Source organism: Ambystoma mexicanum, chromosome 9 (assembly GCF_040938575.1).
Source record: "Ambystoma mexicanum isolate Mex_15411 chromosome 9, UKY_AmexF1_1, whole genome shotgun sequence".
Taxonomy (NCBI): domain Eukaryota; kingdom Metazoa; phylum Chordata; class Amphibia; order Caudata; family Ambystomatidae; genus Ambystoma; species Ambystoma mexicanum.
The window spans coordinates 1,277,496,851-1,277,521,040 of record NC_090931.1 but is presented as its reverse complement, the minus strand read 5'-3'; the positions used below and the strand labels follow the sequence as shown (position 1 = coordinate 1,277,521,040).

Genomic DNA, 24,190 nt, shown 5'->3' with positions numbered 1-24,190 from the left:
CATACACACATGATAAGTGCATTCTCGCGCATCCTTTACATGAGTTCATAGTATAGTTGCATTCGCTTTCTCGTGTATTCTAGCAGCATTAGCTTTAGTTATGGCGCAAAACCATGGGGGGTAGGCTGCCCAGTGATATACACAACAAACAGATCCCTGGAGCGTTCGATTATTATTAGTATCCACCTGCAAGGGTGTGAACTCGCCATTGCTTATATCATGGGAGCATGCTTTCTCATTTTAATACATTCTACAGGCGTTTGTAATATAGGAGATTTTGTGGAAGAAAGCATACTTCGCAAGAGATCTTGACATTAATATATACATATATATAAACACTGTCTGCCATCAGATGACCATTTTGCCGTTCTTCCCATTGCTCAGGCCTGCTGGCCGGGTCATGCTGATAGTGATAGTACACTGCGGGAGGTGAACTGTTACAATGTTAGCGTATTGCGCTAGCTCATGTCCGTTTTGTTCGTGGGAACGTGCTCGCAGCGGATCTGCCAGGGTGCTGCGGCAACAGGGATGTTCTCCAAGGGTGGGGGCCGCGCTACAGTGCGCTGAGCTCACGCCATCTTTACCGGGCAAAGAATGGTTTCTGGGCCTAGCTAAACTTGTGTTGTAATCAATACATGTGGGCATTCGATACGTGTGGGCAATGTCTCCAGTGGGTGAGCCCTCCACCACCTGGGCCCGGGTGGCATGAGGGAACACCCAATGGGCCATAGCCCTCACCTGGGGAAGAGACGCAGGCGAGAGGGGTCTCCTGGACCAGTCCTCCCCTACACTGGATATGGAAACTTTGGGACTTGGTAGCTTTGGAATGGGTCCCATATGCAATCCAGGGGGAATGTGCATGGTTGAGGCAGGAATGGGGTCCAGTGTTGGACCTCTTACATAAGGATGTTATCCTATATGCCCACAAAGACTGGAGCTTCTGAATTTACTATAAGGGCGGTATTATGCATGTATGCCCCTGTTTGCAGGGAGGGAAGCGATGGGTCTTTGGGATCCGGGTGGGGGATAACGGGGGATTTGTTAGGGCGTTTCTTATGTATGATTACAAGTTGTAATTGAAATACCAATAAAAACTCATTTAACAAAAAAGTGTGCATTATCTATAAAGCAGTCATGAATGCCACACCAACATACCTGATGGCTAAAGTACACACCTATAGAGGCTCACATGCCTCCCATAGAAAATTCGTCTAAAGGAGGGCCGTAAAGAGAAGACCCATATACAGTCCTCCTCATGCCAAGCACGACCGTCCCGAACTCTATCCCACTGCAGGTTTGGAATGCCCCCACCTGTTATATCCTGTCTATGTGTGAATGAATGGATCCTTGGGTGCCTGCCTACGCTATGGCCTCTTGGAATGTTCCCTGAGTGTTCTTTCCGGAGTGTTCTGTGTCTGTCAGTTGGTGAGAGTCAGCTGACTTCTCTCCCGGGTGTGGCTGCCCGGTGTCTCTGCCCTACTCATGCTTAGCTGTACTTTCTTACCTGTACCTCACTGGATCTTCCAATAAAGGACACTATCCACACAACTGGACTTCTGCCATCATTGGATACTCTGCACGTGCAATATTACACCACCCTACTCCAATTCCGCGAAACACTAAAAACGTAGCTCTGCGGTCAATACCTCGCACAGGACTACGTTTTTCCATCCTTCCAACAAAAGTACTGTGCTACTGTCCACAAACTTCATACCCTGCGCTGGCCTACGCACGTTGTAAAGTGCTCCACTGCTCTTGAGCTAGGTTTATGCTATTAACGATCAAATAAAATAAATAAAAAACCTAAGCCCCAGAAAATCACGGCAACTGTGCAGCCTGATAAGCAGTGGCAGTGCCCAGAAGACAGGAGGCATTGGTGTAACGGGGGACAATGCTGAGAAGACGCTGCATCATTGGTGTGGCAGTGGACGAACATTTTGGCTGAATGATCTAGAACAAATGTCAAAAATGGAAAGATTAATCCTGTGTAAGTGCAAAAAAAGAAACTTATTTGATGATATATGGGGAAAATTCCTGGAAATGTAATTATTTAACTCCTCGTCTTTAATAACTTGAATTCTCTTCTAAGTTGATTTGACCACACATGTACATTGCTGTACCTTTATATGGTAAATAAGTTGCAATAATTGACACTGTTAATGTTCTGTGCAAAATTCTAATAAATACGTGAATATAAAAAAATCTTTAAATGGCGGGTCATTTAATTTTTTTGGTGTGCACGCAACAAATAACCATTCATTCATTAACCCTTTCGGTACTCAGCCAGTTCTCACAATTCTACCGGGTTTGAAAGCAGACATATGAATCCCATTTGGAACATGTGTGTACGTCATAAGGGTACTTTAGGCGTCTGGGTTTGAAGAACATTCTTTAACAGATAGACTGACACTAAAATGGGACGAACTCTTCCTGTGACCAGATTGTACAGGTCGTGCTCAGAAACATTTCTTTAAGGCATTTCTGAATATCCGGAATTTTTGTCTGGGGGTTGGATGACATGGAGCCATCTTACACTTTGGGGTACGGACTCAGGATCATCAGGAGGACCCCAATAAGGAATATCAGGAAAAGATAAACATTCTGCAGAATATTATGCAAAAACCTATTTCTGTGTTTATTTTGCAGGAGACTCGCGAGATCTACTCTTCTGCTGATCCCTCTCTTTGGGGTGCACTATATCATTTTTGCTTTCTTTCCTGAAGACGTGAGCAGCAGGGCCGTGGAAATACGCCTCCTGTTTGAACTGGCACTTGGATCTTTTCAGGTAGGAACATGACACCATATGGAAACCTGTGGCTTTTGTATTTCTTTTATTTTGAATTGTCATGTAATTGTAATTGGTTATTTATAACGCGCTTAATACCCAGAGGTTAATAAGCGCGGACCCGGGGATCAAACCTGTCTTGCTCCGCGTGGGCTTGCTGCAAGACAAGCGCGTTGCCCCTGAGCGATCCTCCGTAGACAATGTATGCTTTCTATGTAGGGTAGTGTTCAAACTGGAAAGTAGCCTTTAACCCATGCCAACATCTTAGAGTGCAAGAAGTCCTCTGCTTCCCCTCCTCCAAATACTGCTTGCCTCTGCTGGCAGAAGGCAATAACCCTGTTCTCTATTCTGCTCCTAATACACTGTAGAGTACAGAGAAACAGCCCCCCGGATCCCACCACACAAACTGGATAATAGCTATCAACTCAGGGCCATGGGGGACTACACCGAGGCACCGGGGGAGGGTACAGGAAGGCCCTGCCAACGCAATGAAGTGTGCTGCGTCACTGTGCCCCGCCCTGAAACCAAGAGAAATCACAGTTCCATATGGCAGCAGTTTGCTCTTAGAGGGGAATCAGCTTTTCTATGAGGAAACAGAGCTAAAGTGCTATCTGTGTGCAAGCTGCTGTAAAGCGTGTCCAAAGATCGCTGCTACACTTGGTGATAAATAGTAACGCACTGCCGTATTAAGGAAAATAAGACATTGAGTTCTTATGGGAGTCTATAGCCGTAGATAAGCGGTAAGAGACTGATATATTGCTTAGCAAAGCTGTTAGATAACCCAACAAAGCTCACAACAAATCAAATTCTTTCTGAAACGTGAGTGAGATAATAAACCCCTGCTACACAGCTGCCTTCGGAAGCTTACCCTTGCAAGAATTGAATGACAGCACCGAAGGGCCAATGAATCACTGGCGTTTACATATTCCTCATCATATGCCAGCCTCCTTTCTCCATATAGCATTGACTTTTTCTCTGGAGGTGGTGCTAATGTTCTACTCTAAATCTTGGAAGAACCCAAATTATCACTAAAGAGGCGTGATCCTCTACCTTAGTTTTGGGATAGGAAATCTTTCATTAATAGGAAGGTAGAAGAGAGAAATTATCAACAGTTATTCCCTCAAGAACAGACCATTAGGAATTACATATACAAAATGTTATTAAGATACAAAAAGGTTTTAAAATTCTCATTAGATGAGACCACAATACATAATACCTATTAAAAGAACTCTAAGACAACATGTACAATTATATGTGACACAACAAATCTTCTATATTAGAAGGAAAGATGTTGAAATACATCCGATATTTAAAACAGAACTTATGTGTGAAAGGATTAGTCCTTCTTTTTTGTTCTTCAGATCTCGATGAGATCTCCAAATCAATTTCTCAGACTTTGTTATTGTTCAGAAACATTAACTCGACATGTTTCAGTCCTCTCTATTATTGTGGGACTTTCATCAGGAATATTCATGTCCAGAAATAGAGTTGTAATCACTACAATCTCTTCTTTCACTGAAGCAATGTTCACAAATTATAAGGTATAACTGAATACACCAGTGCGGTTGGTCCCTTGTTCGGTTCAATGTCCAAATTTAGTCTGGTTTCTCTGTTTCCTGGGGAACACTATTTTTTCTTCTTCATGGGACCCTGTAGCTGGACAGGTTGATAGAATCGGAACTATGCACTAGTCTCTGATGTGATGCATCACATAGACACAACAGCGGTCGACTGCTCTCCATATTTTGGATCAGCACCGAAAAGCTAGGACGCGGTACAGAAATCAGGTTTCCACACTGACACAGCAGTAATGATGAACAGAGGTTCCATTAAACCATCCAGTGGACCGCACTGTCTGTGCGCCACCGGACGGGGGTTCGCCGATGGATCAGTGAATGCGTCACAACTCCTATTCAGAGACTAGTGGATAGTTCCGATTCTATAAACCTGTCTAGCTACAGGTTCCCATGAAAAAGAAAAAATAGTGTTCTCACAGAAACTGAGAAACCAGTCTAAATTTGGACATTGAACCGAACAAGGGACCAACTGCACTGATGTATTCAGTTGTACCTTATAATTTGTGAACACCACTTCAGTTAAAGAAGAAGAGATTGTAGTGATTGCAACTCTATTTCTGGATATGAATACTCCTGATGAAATTCCCTTTATAATAGAGAGGACTGAAACATGTTGAGTTAATGTTTTTGAACAATAACCAAGACTGAGAAATTGATTTGGAGACCTCATTGAGATCTGAAGAACACAAAAGAAGGACTAATCCCTTCATACATAGTTCTGTTTTAAATATCGGATGTATTGCAACACCTTCACTTCTGATATAGAAGATTTGTTGTGTCACATATAATTGTATATGTTGTCTTAGAGTTCTTTTAAGAAGTATTATGTATTGTGGTCTCATCTAATGAGAATTTTAAAAGCTTTTTGTATCTTAATAAAATTTTGTATATGTAATTCCTAATGGTCTGTTCTTGAGGGAATAACTGTTGATAATTTCTCTCTTCTACCTTCCTATTAATGAAAGGTGCTAATGTTTTGCCATAAGAGTCAAAACTAAAAATTGGTGAGGACTGGTCCAGCTGCTGGTGATCTGATACATGACGTCCAATTTGAAAGGAATGTTTGGACAAGCCTTACAGAGCCCATCTATGTCCATATTAGGAAAACGTCTTCACAAGCAAACCAATACCTACACTTTGCCTATGCCATGCAACTGCTTTGTGTATGCACTTAAAATGAAGCTTGCAATTTGATATGAGGGGATTTCACCCAGTTCAGATGATGGATCTGAACACAGAAGCTGCGTTGGCGAAACCAAACTCTTTGAACTGATCATCTGGTGAGAACAATTACAATTTAAAACGGGAAACCCGTACGTCTAGGAATCACACTTCCTAAAATGTGCTTTTAGTTTTTGTTGTTAAGTGGAACTCTAACGAAGATGAGATGGAAGGGAGATGACCTGAAAAGTGAGACACAGCCTGCAGGTGTTGCTTGGTTATGTTCACACCTGGGGATTGTCCTCTGCATGAAAATGCCTTTATCAGCCCACTTGTAGTAACGCCCCTCCCAGACGACCCCAACAAGGGTCTTTTTTCACAGCACACTGTGCTGTTTTGGGGCTGCCATTGTTATTTGTAATCAGTCTTCTGAGAAGTAATGAGTTAATTAGAGCTTCTGGTGTAATGAAAATGTCTTAAGCAAGCATCACTTCAGCCTTGATTTATCAGCAATATCTTCCTACAACTCGTTGAAACTTCATAAATGCCCCATGATCATTCAATGACACCCACTCCCTACAGGTTAATGATTTAACTTGAATGTACCTATAAAATTATGTTAGTAAAGTGCCCCCTATCAGTTCAGCAGCCTCATTTCTTTCAGTTGTGCAAAAGTATTCATCGTTGCAAGGTCATATCAATCGCTGCTGGTGTGCTACTATGTCAGATGTGTACAGCTGATATGTATGTGTTGAAGGACACAGCATAGTTGAGGAGGTGGTGATCGGCTTGTCTTAAAATTCCTAGTAAATGGTGAGATTCATCCTTTCAAGGAACACAAAGGGAGGTGGGTCCCTCTCACGCACAACGTACACACAGATATAGTGGCACATTGGAGAAGATCTCTTAACTCACAGGCATTGGGCTCCCCTGTCACATGCACCTATCTGGCAAAGCCTGCGTGGCCCAGACCTGGTCACATGCTAAATTATGCCTCTCAATCCCAACATCACGTGCCCCCAACCAGCCAGTCTGATAGAAGCAGCCAATCCTTTGGACAGAAAGGCTCTGAGGTATGTATGAAACACACCGTGAAACATATTAATAGCAAGAAGTCAGTGTCAAACTGGACAGGAGATGCACACCTTTTTAGGCCTGCGGGTGCAAGACCCTTCTCGAATCAGTTGGGGGAGGAAGATAGCTCAGGGGCAAAGCGTTTGTCTTGGAAGCAAAACAACGCTGCGCAACACAGATTCGAATCCCGATCTCGTACTTAGAAACCACTCGTTGCTATCAAGCGAACATTTATAATTGAGGGAGAATTTCTAACGCAGCAAATGCGCACACTACATTTCACATTGTGTACAATAGGGATTATACTATGTTGGCCTACCAGATGCATTCAATAGCAATCTTATTTTTTCAAGGATTTACTGTCTCAGTCCTGAGATTTCAAGAGCTCTAATCAGCATAGTTTTGTGGGAACAAATGAACCTCTGCAGGATGAGAGGCTGAGTCAAACTGCTGGGATTTGAATGTAACACGGCTAACGTCCCACAGCACGGGTCTTTGTCTTAAAAACGTAGCACAGCTGAGATATTTGCTTGAGTTTTTCTCATCACCTAGAGGCAAACGTATTATTGTTTCTAAACCAGACACTGCAGGTTGTATTCAAATGTAGCACTGGTAATGGGGCTTGCACCAACTCTTTATTTGAAAAGCATTTTAATTTCAATAATATGTACGTAGTAAAATCCATGAAAGAAGAATTATAAATCACGCTATTTTCTTTCTAGGGATTTGTTGTAGCAGTGCTGTACTGTTTTCTGAATGGTGAGGTAAGTCGGCCATAGATGGCCTGTCGAGCTTGCATCTGAAAAAGTCCAACTGTATGAAAGTGAAAAACAGAAATACTCGACACTAAAATGAAATAGAGATATAATCACAGAGCGATTACGGGATGAGGAGAGTCATTCTCATCTGATTGGGCAGCATTTAAAAAACAAGCATTGGCAAAGCCAACCGTTTTGGCTTGTGTATACGTATTAGGCATTTCACAGACACTGCCATTAGATGCCCACATACCTGAACCATTTTGCACCTGCTACTACCAATAGCCAGTTAATACCTCTACAGTAGTGCCTGAAAAGTACCTTTGCCATGCCTACACAAAAGTCCCAACTGTTGGGATTGCCAATGCTGGTTTAAACTGGGCACATGTTGCGTTCAACAGATGGACCCTGCTGGGTATGACACACTTTGAAGGGGAACATTAAGACAGCTGAACTATGATATTTCCAGTTCTAAAAAGATGGAAATTTTGGATTTATGTGGTAATCGAATTGAGTTGGAATCAATTGTTGTACAGGAATTTGTTTCCTCATTATGCTTCGATGGGGCCTCCTGCTTTTGCCACTCAGTGAGTCCCACTGAGCTCAATCTGAGGTAAATGCCACTTGTATGCCCTAATAGTAGGCAAATACAGAAGAGATGAGTTAAAATACTCCCAACAAGAAATGGAAAAACAACCGACGAATAAGAGCCTGCACCCTAGCTTCCAGCCATCATACAGCTCTGTGAATATGTTTGGATCAGTGAGTAGCAGCGCCACAGGAAGGTTCTCTACTATTACTGTTACCTTTTATGAAGATACAATTTAAGGTAACTCTTCATTTAAGTTAGAAAGCTAATAACACGTTTAAAGGCGATGCGCTCTAAACTCGTTATATTACCTTTCTAATGTTACAGAATATTAACATATGTGCCGGCGGCAGGTTAAAAACATTACTCCACCGCCGGCACACATATACAATTTAAACAAGAATGTTAGTCCTACCCTATAAAAACTAAAAATGGCGGCCCCCTGTAAAATAAAACTACAAATGGCGGCCATCACGAGGAGACCTCGCCAGTCCCCGTCATGTTACAAGTTTCAAAACACTAACTTTGAATCAGTTTAATTCAAAGTTAATACATCGAGTTCAAAGCCCATCAGCTCTTGCCTCCGAACTCGTTTTATTAACTTTTAACATTACTGAAAAAAAGTGAAAGCAGGTGACAGCATGGGGATTCCTCCCAGGAGGATAGCTCAGCGGCAACGTGCGCCTTGGAAGCAAGACGACACAAGCAACACGCGCTTAGAAACCTCTAGGTGTTCAAGCACATTATAAATACGCAACTAAGACAAAAAAAAAAAAACAATTCCACAACTAAATAAACAAAAACAATTCCTGTAACAGGGCCTCGATGCCCACGGGCTGTATGAGGGCTTTAAAAATGTAAAATAAAAAAATTAATTCCTGATACTGTCACCTGCTATAACTTTCTTTCAGTAATGTTTAAAGTTCATGAACGAGTTCAAAGCCTGTTGGCTCTAAACTCGTTATATAAGCTTTATAACGTTACTAACACAAAGTGAAAACCGTTGATGGCATCGGAAATACCAATGCCTCCACCCGCTCTGACTTTGATTCAGAAGCGTTAGAAAGCTAATATAACGAGTTTAAAGGCGATGCTCTAAACTCGTTCTATTAGCTTTCTTACATAACAAACACAATGGGCCTCATTCCGAGATTGGTGGTAGTCATGGCGCTATTTGCGCCATGACTGTCACCAATAACAGGTCCGGCACTGGTGTTGTGCAATGGGGACTTACCAGTCTAGTCCGACCCTGGCAGGACCGGTAAGTCCCCATTGCACAAACCATTCCCCATTCCCATTTGAGCCCAGGGCTCAATGGGAATGGGGAGGATGCTAATAACGGGCTCGCGACTTGCAAGCCTGTTATTACCGCCCTGGTCCCTTAACGGGTCCTGTAAAGAATGGCTGGTCAGACCAGCCGTTCCAGGTGGGACCCGCTAAGGGACCTCGGAATAGGGCGGTAAGGGATTACCGGCACCAGTCTCCTTACCGGTGCCCGGTATCCCTTATCGCCCACCTCATAATGACCCCCAATGTCAGAACGGGTGACGTCATTGGAAATACTAAGGCTGCCTCCTGCTCTGGCTTTGTTTCAGTAGCGTTAGAAAGCTAATATAACGAGTTTGAAGGCCATGCTGGAAACTCGTTATATTAATTTTCCAGCGTTACTAACACAAAGTCAGAACATGGAACGCCATTGGGAATACCAATGCCGCCGCCCGCTTTAACTTTGATTCAGAAGCGTTAGAAAGCTAATAACGAGTTTAAAGGCGACACACTCAGTGCTATTACCGGCGGTAATATCGCCCACAGCCCCCATGGACCCAATGGGGAGTATGGATTTACCATTATCGCCGAACCTGTGATCCAGCACTAATATCGCCGGACCGGATGGCATTGACGCAATTATTGTTGAGCGGTATCCTGGTGGTATTACCACTGGGATACCCCCCAACTCGTGATTAGGCCTAGCGTCTGGTCAGAGGGAGCAAGAGGTTATCATGAGTGGCAGAGGAAAATGTACAGATATATTGTTCTAGGGTTTGATCCACCCTCTCTGTTTGTCCATTGCTTTGGGGCTGATACCCAGAGGATAAAGCTCTTTTGATTACAGCTCAGAACTTTGAAATATCCTGTGGACCCCAATCGGAAATGATGGTATCTGGTAATCTATGTAAGAAAACTATCTCTGTCAGAAAAAGTATAGCCCATTTCACAGGTGGAAGCTAATTTCTGTAAAGGAGCAAAATGAGACATTTTGGTGAAAGAATTGATTGTCAATATTATCGTGGTACACCCTTCTGGTGGTGGTAGCTTGATGATAAAGTCGGTCAGGGCAGAGGGCAGTGACAGCTACACAAGTTTGCTAATGGTTCAGTGACTGGGTGTCTTGTTCTGCATGTAAATTCCACATGTAGTGACATAGTTGTATCAGCAGTGTGAGAAGGCCATGAGAAGTATATTTTTGCGGTCTTTTTAGTATTTGCCACACTTTCATGCCTGACAACTAGAGTGTCATGACACATTGATAGAACCTTTTCTTGCAAAAATCTGATGGGAGCGTTCAGGTGTTTGCCTCAGAAGAGTAGTCCTTGATCTGTGCTCAGTCCCTGTTTGTAATTGAATGCAGAGTCTTTGGGAGATACAGCTATAGCCAAACAGACTTGTTGAAGGAAGGTATCAATAACAGAGATTATAGTTTTTTCTCCAACAATCTTCTCAGGCCAAGTTTAATTCCATCACTCCATATGAGTGCATACATGAGAGTGTTCATGTTTCCCAAAAGATAATTGGGGTAGGAATCATATTTTGCTAAAAATGATCCCACATGGAACATTCAAGTTATGTAACACCTGCAGGTTACGGTGCTCTGTTTGATTCCCTATCAAAATACAGACTCATGAGAGCAAATGTCTCCACTCCAAATAGGTGTGATCGTCTGGATCAGTAGAGTAGGCAAGACCGAAATGCATGACCCTGTATTCATAATGACCGAAATGTAGTCCTCCACTCATCTCCCCCTTTTACTTGGATAAGGTGATACAAAACTCAGAGGTTGAGCTTAGTAAAGATACAGGGTCCCCTTGTAGCTTTTAGGATGTCTGGAATGACATTGAGCAATTATTTGTCAGGGATGGTAACTTTGCTTAGTATTTAATAGTCGATGCAGGGTCTTAACACTGTAGAGTCCTTCCTTTGAGTGAAAAACATGAATGCCACTCGTGGGGTCTTGGATTCTGTCATCAATCTGTTTTTCAAGCTCTTGTGTAGGTATTCTTCCCACGCCATTTTTACAGAATAAGAGACAATTTACATCTAACAAAAAGGTATTGCTCTGGTTGCAGTTGAATGACACAATTGTGGACGATGAGGAGCTAGAACCTTGTGTGTTTCCTTTGCGAATACATTAAAATACTCATTATATGTTTGTGATACCTGGCATATTTGAGTTACCAGTGTCTTACTAAGAGTGACATAGTGTACTGTGCCTTTTGCTGAGGCATGTCTATGGCTCACAGATAGACAGTTTAAAACAATATTCAGATCCCACGAGTGGGGTAGATGCTTGTAGTATCCAGGATAAACCTAGGACATTAGGGAAATGAGCCATCTGTATTAAATTAAAGGAATTTTCTTCAGTGGGGCAAGAAACCCTCATGTTTAGCCACGGCGTTCTTTTGTCCCAGGTCTAGTACCCTGTGGTGTTCCATCTGCTCCTTCAGTAGGCAATATGATCTTTTTCTGGCAGGCAATTATGTGTTCTGAGCCCAAAAGTCTTAATTGAACACAAAATAAAGCAATAAAAACCATAGTCAACCAGGTCAAGAACCATTAATCAAACTTTTGATGTTGGAAATAACGGCATCTGAATCACCAAAAGGGCCACCTCAGGTTACCCAGTGGTTGGAAAAGATGGACAGCAATGTTGAATGGTTCTGTGAAAGATGTCCCTTGCCCTTGTGACTCCCAAGGACTGGGAGCTGTCGCCTCCCGAGCTTCTAGCTGGGGCTAATGGGGATTCTCTCACCAGATGTACTTTGGACTCACGGTATCTGCAAAGGCCTGGGATCTTCATCTGCGCTTTTCTTCTTCCAATGAAGGATCACTTGCTGTGCCAAACTGAATGAGTTTGGCATCTTTGGGTATTTCTTGAAAATGTTCTGACTGGTTAAGAATGCGTCGAGGACCAGGGGCTCAATATTTTTTGTGCTCCTAATTGCGTTCTTGCAGGTGGTAGTGAATCTGAAGGACCATTTTTAACTGGCCATCAAAAGAGGCAGGGCAAGGAAGCCTGGTCAGTTCAACCTTTAGCTCTTCATTCAGACCCCCACAGTATAGCATAAAACATGCCTCTTTGTGCTTTTTGGATTCCTTTGATAACTGCTACAAGCAAGTGGCAACTGTCAAAATATCCTGCTTGCCTTGGGCAAAGAGCAGCAAGGTTTCTCGCACGCAATAATCAAGTGTGGGTCTATCATAGATGCCTTTAATGGCCACCAGAAAACCCTAGGTAATTATTTAAGAGTGTGATCATCTGCTGGAACCAAAGAGGTAGCCCAGGCTAGGGATCTACCGGTTATATGAGTGATCATGAACCCAATCTTGATCAATTTGGAATAACTGAGGGTTGAAAGTAGGGGGGCATGGCCAGAAGCCATGCAGTGAGGCTGTCTAACCTTTAAGCTCCTGCACGATCCTTTACAAAAATAGCTTATATTGCCCTAATTTTGCCTAGAATTGAAGATTCCAGGAACGGAACTAATTCAGAACGTGACTGCTGTGGCACTGCTATAGATCCCCTGCAGATAGCAGCATGAGAGTGGGGTGACTGTAGTAGGGGCCCTGCTGCATCTGGAGAAGAGCCAGGGAGCTCAAGTTGTGGGGCCCCCGAGGTCCACGGACAGCAGAGGAGACAAAACCCAGCCACAGCAATGAGATTGCAGCATAGAGGTGCCCCAGCGAGCAGTTGCACAGGGACACGGAACAGCAGATAGGTGTAGAGTCCTGTCAGCTGAGATAAGACCGAGGAGCATGTTGCCTTGCCACACAGGAGCTCTGGATTGCCGGGGGCACGTGGCAGGAGCATTCAGACAGGGCAGTGGAGCCCGGTGGTCAGACGAAGGAGGAGAAAACCCCTGGGTGAGTCTGCGCCACGCTAAACACATGCAGATGAGCAAACAGGGAGGAGAAGCATGCAAATGGCAAAGGGTCTCCCACAGACTCAGTGGAGCCATTATGAGAGCTGCCACAAAAGGTACAAATGCTTCTATACCCCGAACTGACACAGTGGCACATGGAACACTCCTGTGGTTCTTTACCATGTGCCCTTCCCACACCGCATGGAGCGGGGCCTCCGGGTAGGCGCAGATGACCAGTGGTGCCTCACGAATCTCAGTGTGCATCTCTAGGCCTGGCACTACGGTCCCCACCTGCGGCCTGACAGGCTGTGATTGCATCCCATACATTGGATCATTCGATGAACTGCTATGCAACCCTATGGGCTTCCAATAGGATTCCCTCCAGATAAAAGATATTGGTGATCTCAGGAGCTGAGGTGGTGTGAGGTGCCCTGATGCAGGTGACACAAAGACAAGCTGTGCTCAAGGAACGAACCACATGGCAGGACATCACGGATGCTACTAGTCACCTTAGAAGGTTGAAGACAGCACTGCGTCAGTGTGAACCACTGCATACAGAGCCTGGGACCTGGTTGGGCTGTGGGTGCGGCTGGACGGCAGAGCCAAGGCTTGTGGCAGGACAAGCACAGGGTTCATGCAGCAGAGTAAGGCACCACCTCTGCCGGCACTTCGTTGGTCTTCTGGGCAGGGGCACACACGGTTTTCCCACGGGACATTGATCCCCAGCACAGCTGCATCTGCACAATCCTAGATGACTTGCTTGTGGCCAGCATCCCCATCACAATCACAAATGCCTGATAGGCACCACAGGGTAAGGGCAAACAGACAGTCATGGAGGCTTTTGTGAAAAAAGACAGAAGGAACGATGCCCAGTCAGCCACAACCACTGCAGAGGGTACTGCCCCACCACTGATGAGCAAGCAGCAAGAATATCAAATTCTTACAGAAATTGCGGCATTGCAGACCGCCCTGGAACATAAAATTGATGCGGTCATTGTCGATGTCGGCCTACTATGACAAGATGTGCGAGTACTGGCTGATCACCTAGGAACTGCAGAAACACAAGTGTGGGACAACACAACCAACAAAGCTAATACCCAATAATAGGTAACCAAATTGACTGACAAAGTGTGGGTATTGGAACATCGAGTTGCGGACGCAGAAGGGAGGGCCAGGAGAAATAACATCAGTATCCTAGGCTTGCTTGAAGGAGAGGAAGGCAATGACCCAATGTCATATGTCAAAAATCTACTGCTGCAAGAAGTTGGCCCCATCACGTTATCGCAGGTTTTCACAGTTGAGCGCACACACACAGATCCCTGGCAAGGAGACCTTCACCCATGCCCCTCCACCCCACAAGACCATTGATCACAACAATGAATTACAACGACAGGGAGAGGATGCTGGCCTTCTCCAGAGAGGGAGGTAACATTGTACACAGTCTCAAAGCTGGTTTAATACCCCCACTACACAGTACTAGTAGAACGGTACAGAGCAATGTTTGGCCCCACCAAGGAGTGGCTACGCTGAGCAAATTTGAGATATATGTTAATTTACCCTGCTAAGCTCAAAGTGCTCCACAACAGCAAATTGCACTTCTTTGAGGACACTGCGGAGGCGCATGCTTGGATGGACACAGTAGGAATAGCAAAGCTTCCAGAAAGAAGGAATATCGCACCATAGCACCCGAACGTTAAGACATGGACATATCCTTTTTTTTCTTTCACACGCAAGAGAGGGCAATGAAAGAGTTGCAGACAGTGGTAGCAAGAAACATTGTCATATAGAGACTCAGGGCTTGAGCCCTGATGGTTGTCTGCACCAGCAGCTGGTTGAAATAGGGGGACACTCTGCCAACAAATTTCAATAATTGCAACTATTTCATGCAAACTTGTTTTCCTTTGTAATGTATCACTGAGACAAGAATCTCTTTGTCTCACTAATAACCAAAGCACCACATTCAAAAGCACACTCGAACTCAGTATTGTTTCAACAGCTTTTTATTATTTGGCTGCTGATTTTTTTAAGTGTTCTTATGTGTGAGCAGTTTGTGATTATTTGACTGCTAATAAATAAGTAAGTTATATGGTACAGATACAATTGAAAGGGACTTATTAGCATCCACAAACATGTAAATATGTGATGTAAACAATCAGATACAATGTGCAAACAAACAAACAAAAATGGAATACTGTGGGAGAATATTTCAACAATATTTGATTAACTACTTCACTAAGCACAGGAATTAAACTTGTATGAGACACATTATTCTTTCTTTCTTGTATGAGCCAAATTATTCTTTCTTTAGCATACAATCATGGTACAAAGCAAACACCATGTTTGGAGAACTGGGACAAAACTGGACCTGGAAGAGAAATAGAGCCCTATAAGTGCCATGCAATTGCACACTTATTCAGAGTCCCATGAGGTGTGTGTAATATCACACTCCTAAGTGGAAACTTTGAATACAGGTCTACCAGTGCCAGGCAGAAGGGTGACCTATTGGTAGGTCGATGTCTAGATCTTAAATCATTGGACTGTGAGGGCACCAAAGGATGCAGCGTCCTGTGATGTTTCGGCTTGAGGAGTTAGAAGCCTTGTTCTAGGTCCAGGGAAGTGGTGTCCCTAAATGTGGGACATGTAAATAAAGGGGGTAGATAAATAGACTGAACTGTGGTCTGTTTGGGTACATAGCAGTGCATACATGTGTGATTACAAACAAAGGGTAAAACATAATCAAATTACGTGTGGTTTGCACACGTACAGTGCCTTACTGACCTTAAATGCAAGTCCCTGGGTCTGGGCCCTCTGGAATGGGAGGGAAAATGTGTTCAGGACCCAATCGGTCGGGAGAATGGAATGTCCACAAATGGAGACGGTGACTGGGGAACGAAAGACATGGGGAAACTATGAAAGTCATGTGGAGGGGCTGCGAGACTGAGCTGGCTGGATACAGAGGCATAACAATCAGCAGCTGCCCGTCCCATCACTGGTTACCTGCTGTGAATAGATTCCAGGCTCATGGACATGTTCATGTGGTAGATGCCAGTGGAAGAATGCAGCAGTCACCTGAAACCAGAGACGGAGAGGTAATGAATAAGAGGCTATCGGGCGGTGACCACAATGGAGGCACCGAAGTTGCTCGCGAGCACCGCGTGCCCCGTTTCTCTTACCTTGCATCATATAGAAAAACTACAGAAAATTGAAGGTTCACAGGATTCAATCCGACGCAGGAGGAGCAGCCGCTCCTATGAAACACCTGTGTAGTAGTGGAGCCGTTTGGCTTCCTTAGCTGCACATATGCCAGAGAGCAGCATCCGCTAGAAGGGCGCATGCGCACTGCCGTGCGCATTCCATTGTTATGGGAACGGGCAGGCTGGCGCATCATGTAGGTGGAATCCTTGTAATGAGGAAGAGCGGTGGCCGGAGGAGCGACCCCGATGGCCCCAATATGGTGTGAGACGGCTCATGAAGCAAGTAAAAGGGCGGAGGATGCCATTGGAGGAGAAATGGCCCGGGGAATGGGGGTTGTCGGGGTCAGGGGATGTGGCCTGGTGGGGGCAAGTTAAAGAACTGGGAGGTGTGCCCTATGTATGGGAGAAAAGGGGGAGGTGACCAACCCTGATGGGCATGGGCAGGCAAGGGAAATGGAAACTATAAGCTGGCATGAGGCAGGGCTGTGAGGGGACAGGGGCCTTAGTGTCTGGGGGGCCTATAGGGATCATGTGTATGGATTACTAGGTCGGGCCTCATTTAACCCCTTAGTTGTCAATTTAAGCTTAAAAATCCACCACGACTCTTTAAAGTTAAGAACACTGGTGGTGTTGGTCGTACCCAGCACTTTGTCCACCACCCACCAAATAAAGTAGTTCGGACCATGCTGGAATTCAATGAAATTGGATACTAGGTGTGCTGTATGTGTTCTGCACCGAATTCTCGACCTATGTTCTCCAATCCTTTTTTTGATAGGTCTAGATGTCTGGCCCATGTAGCAAAGGCCACAGGGGCATTCGATGACATAAATGACATTGGATGACTTACAATTCAAAAAATGTCTCAGTTACCATTCTTTGTTGTCTAAAAGGAAAGAGTTCATTTTGTTGGTTTTTCTACACGCAGTGCAGGTGCCACAAGGATGATTGCCTTGAATCTCCCTCATGTTCCACATGGCTGATCTTGTGGTTGTCTTACCAGTTCTGGCATGGGTGAGCATATCTTTGAGGTTCTTAGACCGCTTTAATGCCATTCTCGGTGTGGGCTCTCCTGGTAGGCTCAGTTCAGGGGCCAGAACTTTTTGATGAGTCCCTTGAGTTTGGTGGTAGTAGGTCCGAACGTGGATACACATGTCATGGTATCATCATTGGTGGTGATCTTTGGTTTGGGAGAGAGTAATGATTCTCTGGGTGTGAAGCGTGCCCTCTTTTTAGTATGTTTGAGCAATTTCTTGGGGTAAGCTCTGGCTGCTAGTTTGTTCTGCAAAGCTATTGGGTTTGTCTTGAATTGCTCCACCTCAAAAATTGCCCATAAGGGAGGTTATCTCATAGATTTTTGGGGTGGTGGCTTCTGTAATGGAGGACAACCTGTTGTTTCTGGGTGTGATAATGAGGTCCAGGAAATTAAACCCATGGTTGCTGTTACTCATGGTGAACGTGATCTCCTGCGTTTGTAAGTTAATCCAATTAAAGAAGTTCTCTAGGCTATCACTTTGCCCTTTCCAGATAAAAATGCTGTCATCTATGTACCGATGCCATAGCAGGATGTTGTCGAGGAATGGGTTGGAGGTGTTGAGCATGTGGCGTGTTCGTATTCTGCCATGAAGATGATAGCCATACTGGGGGCAAAGGCTGCCCCCATGGCCGTGCCACAGATCTGCAGATTAAAGACGTCATCAAATGAAAAAAAGTTGTTGGTCAATGCCAGGTCCAATAATTCGGCAGTGAAATTGGTCGGGACCCTCTTCTGGGTCATGTGATGCTTTATCTTGAGGGGTACTCGTATAAAGACTTTTGATGTCCATGGTGACCAATTGATCTTCTTCTTGGTTGAAAGGCTGATGTCGAATTTTACAATCGTAGACATGGGGCCTCATTACAACTTTTGCGGAATGAGTTAACGGGTTGCGCTAATGGAGGCGGACCCGTTAAACCCATTCCACAAGATTACGAGGTCCCCTCACGGGACCCAGTAAGGACGCCTAGTAAAACGAGCGGACCAGGGAGCTAACAATGGGCTGGTCATAATCGGCCCGTTGTTAGCTCCCTGCACCCATTCCCATTGAGTCCTATGGGGGCTCGAATGGGAATGGGGAAGGCCCGAGCCCGGGTTCCCTGAGGGAGGAATTACCGGGCCCTCCAAACTCGGAATGGCGTGGTAATTCCCCATTCAGGGAACCTGGACCCGGTTTTGAAGGCAGCCATGCCGCCAATAGCGGCATGGCTACCGCCAAAGCCGTAATGAGGCCCATGGTGTCCCTGAGGTAAGTGGGGGTTTTCTGGCTAAGGGGCTTGAGAATGTAGTCAATAAACGTCCCAATAGGTTCCAGAATGGAGCCGCATCCTGAAACAATGGGTCTCCCCGGGGGGGATAGTATTGTTTTTGTAAAGTTTGGGGAGGGCATAAAAAGCCAGTGTTCTTCCCTCTCAGATGTTTAAAAAGATTTCTTTGTTTTCAGAAATCCCATTATGCTCCAGCGCAAACCTTGTCATTTGCTTTTTTCACTTTTTTGTAGTTACCTTCTTCATTAAGGAGGGCACCGGCAGCTGGAACACCCCAGTTGGCACTGTACCTTTCGATGCCCTATTTATGGTATCACACTGCTGTATGCTATCCGAGTGGAGGGAGCGGGAGAGGCAGCTGGGCCTGAGTATGCGTATGCAGTATACCTCTGGGCCATTGTTATACAGTTGGGGAGATGGTTCTTGTTCTATCTCACCTTTTTTCCTTTTTTCTTCTATTTTCAACATATTGTGCTCGGTACCTTTGACTTGTTTACCCGGTGGATCTGAATGTAGTGACCGTCATACACATAGTCAAAGCAAATGTATGGGTAATGCCTTAGAAGAACTTTCTTTCCTTCTTTTTTGTCAATACCTTCTGTTTGGTATTTTTGACTTGTTCACTGGAGGGTTTGAATGTTATGAATGTAGTACTGGGCAGTGTTTAGAGAACCAGCACTCTGTAGGATGCCTTTAAGATAGTGTTGCAAGGGGCAGCCACTGTCAAGAGGGGTGGAATAAGGAAAGACATAGTAAAGACCCTCACAGAAACTGAAGCGGTAATTGAGGCGGCAGAAGGCAGAGGGGAGAGGGCGGAGGAACAAGCGGCGGACTTAACAGCACTGTGTCAAAAATGCATTGGTGAATGGGAATGACTTGGGAGATTTTATTTGCCTAAATGCATGCAGAAATTACATGCAGAGTGGGACAAATCCGGAAGACTGCTGGTGTGGTTGTGGCACAAAGGCCCATGGGCGTGTGGCACTTTATAAGAATTAAAATAAATAAATAAAGAGCCAAGGGAGAGGATTAGCGTCATTATTGATGAGAAAGGGGTCATCGTACAAACAAAGGGTGGGATTAATTATGTTTTCTCGGTTCCATGTGTTAATACCCCCGCAAAAATATCCCCAATACAAGAATGGTGCCATATTTCTGTGGCAATATTAACCCATTAAACCTCCGGGGGAAATCCCCGAAAACCCCATATTATTTTAATGGGAGCGGGGGACACCCCCGCAGCCCCCAGTCACATTTACCACAGAAATGATCCCCACTTATAATATCGCCTATGTCCGTTCCCGATGATCATATATATGGCGATATTATTGGTGGGGATAAAATTACCTGATACCGTTTTCTCAGGATATTTTAAATCCCTGTACTCAATAAGGCCGTAGGAATGTTGAATGCCGCCGCGCTCACCCATGGCGAAATCCAGGCTGTCATAACGACCTTACCGTCTGGTAAAACCCCTGGGCCAGACAGATTGCTGGGGGAATTTTACAAAACCAATGCAGAACTACTATTGCCTAAACTCCTAGAGATGCTAGAAGAGGCTTAGGAGGTGTGAATGTTGCCCCGAAATTTGAGAGAGTCAATCATAGTACCTATCCTCAAACCTGGCAAACCCCTGCTGGACTAAAGACTCTTATAGGCCTCTCTCCATGGTTAACCAGGACTGCAAGATCCACACAGCCTTACTGGAAAACAGACTCAAAAGAGTGATTGGGATCCTGGTACTCACTGTCCTGGGTAGGAACATTTCATGGAATCTACAAAGACTTCACCACATGATAGACAGCAATAAAGACCTCAAAGTGGACTGCACAGCGGCCTCACTAGACAGGGTCAAGGCTTGGATGGGACTGGGTTCACAAGACTTTGAGACATTTTGGTACAGTGGCAGGATTCTTGAGATGAGTCAAGCTGGTCTACACCAAACCCACGTCTAGGGTGAGGAAAGGGAAGCAGATTTCTAAGGCCTGAGAACTGTATAAATGCACCAAACAGGGCTGCCCATTATCACAGATGCTGTTTATCCTTGCCCACGAGCCGCTAGCCATGTTCCAAAGATTGGAATACGTTGATGCTGGTATGATGATAGACGGGGTCTGGTATCTGGTCTCATTGTTCACGGACGACTTGTTACTTTATATCAACCAGCCTGAAGTCAACTTACTGCATATCATTGAAATAAATGATCGCTTTGCTGTGAACTTTCTGGCATCAATATTAGCCGGGACAAGTCTTTTTTTCCCCCACTAGCAGGCTTTAAAGGCCTGATTCAAGACCAGCTGTCTGACTTGGGAATGAAATGGGAGACAGACACCTTCCGATGCCTAGGCGCCAATGTGTGGCATGATTTCACATCCTTACATGAACACAATACGCAGAAGGCCCTAGATGATAATATAAAATCAATGTTGTTCTGGAAGAAGCTGCCCTTGTCAATGGAGCGCAGGGCTGCCCTATTGAAAATGGTGGTGCTACCTCGCCTATTACACCATTTTGTTAACATACCCTATAATATACCTAACAGATTCTTTTGTACCATAAACTCAGTATTTTTGAGTATTCTTATGGGGGGCGAAATGGAACAGGATTGCATAGAGCACTACGGCAAGGGTGTGATTAAACTGCCCCACTTCGAATGATATGATTTGATATGATAGTTTATTTATAATGCGCTTAATACCCAGAGGTTTCTAAGCATGAACCCGGGGATCGAACCTGTGGTGCTCTGTGTCGTCTTGCTTCCAAGGAGAGCATGTTGCCGCTGAGCTATCCTCCTGAGACTTGGCAGGGCAGCAGAAGTTTGTCATGAGTTGTTATTGTAATTACAATGGGTTATTTATAACTAACACACTTAATACCCAACGGTTTCTAAGCACGGAACCCAGGGATCGAACCTGTGTTGCTCCTCGTCTTGCTTCCAAGACGAGCGTGTTGCCGCTGAGCTATCCTCCCAAGCCATTGGATAGCGGATGAGGCTTCACTAAATACAATACTTCTGCAACCGCCGTTAGGACATTTCCTGAAAGAGGTGCTATGGATGCTTGAGGCCCAACTTCTGTGCCTGCCACAGCTTCTTGTGCTTGGCACGGAATTGTGGCACAGAGCCTGGAAACTCATGGGAACCTCGGACCTCTTCTCCCCAAATATCCCACTGGTCAGAATGTTTGGGTAAAAGTCCTGACTCTTGAGAAAGTTCAGGAGTTACTGGGAGAGTAACAATATAGTCACAGTGGGATATTTACTACAAGACGGGAAACTGATGGATTTCACGTCCTTGGCACAGGGCTATGGCATATATAGTGAGCAATTCCTGCTGTAACTGAACTTGGTGAGAGAAATAAAAGTGAGATGGCCAGACATTCGAGTGGGCATTGAGTGTGACCAGGTGCTAGAAACGATGTATGACATGTCGGAAGGGGACCATGTTTCTGAATAAACTCAGTGAACCAGACCAAGCGGTACACTTGAAGTGGGACGGCGACCGGGGTAAGACATTCATAGATGTGGAATGGACCTGAGTTTAGCAGCTTTACACTAAAAAGGTCTCCAGGAACTCCAAATGTAAACTTACACAACAGTACATCACACACTAGGCATCCATGACCCCTCACAGGATATCATCACTCCAGGGAGCGGGAGACCTGCATCGCCCCTGATGTGCACATGATGTAGTAGACATCGTACACATGTTTTGGACTTGCCCGGATATCAGAAAGTTCTGGCTGTGGCAGTTGCAGACAAATTGATCAGGGGAGGGATACAGATGTTCCTGAGAGGGTAAAAGCACACGGCATCACCTCACTAGGATGAAGGATCCAATCTGTGTGTTAGATAAATGCAGAATTGCAATGGCCTGGAAGTCGGTCGAGGGACCCAGAATTGAAGAATGGTGGACAGATTTGAAGAGTTTGGCTACGGCAGAGACCACAGTCTGGTGCAGAGTAGTATACAGCGGGATGAGAGAAGTGGGCACAGATGCAGCTATTTGGGATGCACTAATGCAAGTAATGATCACCCCTCTGACCCCAAACCTCTGTGAACACGTCCTTCCAGAAAGCGCCATCTGCTAAGGAGGGACGTCTGCTATTAAAAATTGGGGATACCACTGGGAACGACTAGAGCCGCAGCTAATTATCTAAAGACTTTGTTGAATGGTAACCATACAATAAATGCATGTCATAGATTTTCTTTGGTTGTGTTTAAAGTTTAAGTTATACGAAGAACATTTGTATTGGCCGTTGCACACAAAGGATGCTATGCAAACGATATGGACACCTGTTGTTGTATGTCAATATTTGTTTTAATTTTTTAAAACAGAGGTTTGAAAGTAAATTAGACAGATCGTATAGGCATCCAAAAATGGTGTCATCTTTTATGGGTCCCGTTGAACTTGCCAGCAGCCAATCCACCCTTTAGGAGTCCTAATGCTAAGGTGCCCAGGGCAGCAAACGATTGACACAAAGTGGCCTTCTTGTTCTTAGGAACCTGAGCCTCAGTAATTAGAGCTTGAACCTCAGCTCCTAACTCCTGTATGCTCCCGATTCCTTCCTGTGTCAAATGGCGTTACAATCTGTCAGAGAAGGGTCTCACCTGAGTATTGGGGCGCCTGTGGTGAGTATTGCAAGCATGCTACCGAAAGAAATGGCCTTTCTCCTTATAGTGATAGTTATGTACACTTCCAGTCTCCCCATTGTTTTGATGTTTTTCTCGGAATGTGGTATCCAGATCTGGATACAATACTCCAGAAACTTCCATCGAATCTAGGGCACTGATAGTGTCAGTGACTGGCCTCACCTGTGACGGATGCTGGTAGTGTTGAGCGGACTGAAAAGGCCTGTCGCTTTGAGCCGCCATGCTGCTGTCTGTTTTATTTTGTAAGCAGGTGAGTTACTCCAGGATGGGCAATACTTTGGAGGGAAAAACCTTTCATATGTCAGGATTTGGAAGACCTGGATGGAATACTGCAGAACCTTCAGGAATATTTGGGCAGGGCAGAAAGATATCAGCATCTCAAGAACCTGGTGAGCTGATCCACTGGCAACTGCTTGCAGAAGCATGGCATTTCGAGGAGCGAAGGCAATGAGTTGGCCGCCGTGAAAAAGCATATATGCCAACTCTCCCGATTTAAGCGGGAGACTCTCTATTGTTATGTAAAAAAATGTTGCTATTTTTTTACGTTCTCCCTCCAAAAATATCCCGTACACCAAAGCAATTAAAAGCAGAAATTCAATTCCCTCTCTTTCCATGACAAAATCTCATTCCCAAGTGATCCAAAATGTTGGCATGTATGCAAAAGGCGAGCAGCAGGAGTTAGATGAGCAGCAGCTGTTAAGCAACTAAGATGGCGGCTAACAGCAGAGCACCAGGGAAAGTGGTGCTGGCAAACAAGTGCGGGAATCAAATCGGTGCACAGGTGACGGAGAGAGAGAACGATGAAGGATTGCAGCATAGCAACTAAACAATCCTATGCATTGCCACGCATCTTCTCCATGGTAGATCATAGTATTATGCGGTGCAGTGCTATCGAGTCCAGCGCCACAGCGGCCACAGGCACGTCTTAGTATTTCTTTAAAGGCATCAGTGTGGGAATTTCAT

At 44.9% G+C, this 24,190-nt stretch overlaps 1 protein-coding gene across 1 annotated transcript in view; it reads left to right on the top strand.

Annotated features, from left to right (window-relative positions):
- Positions 1 to 24,190, top strand: part of SCTR (secretin receptor) — a 590,525-nt gene that overhangs the window by 542,392 nt on the left and 23,943 nt on the right. The window contains exons 11-12 of the mRNA XM_069616610.1: positions 2,647 to 2,785; positions 7,320 to 7,361. Of these exons, the coding sequence (XP_069472711.1) occupies positions 2,647 to 2,785; positions 7,320 to 7,361 (181 nt within the window). The remainder of the gene's footprint in view (positions 1 to 2,646; positions 2,786 to 7,319; positions 7,362 to 24,190) is intronic.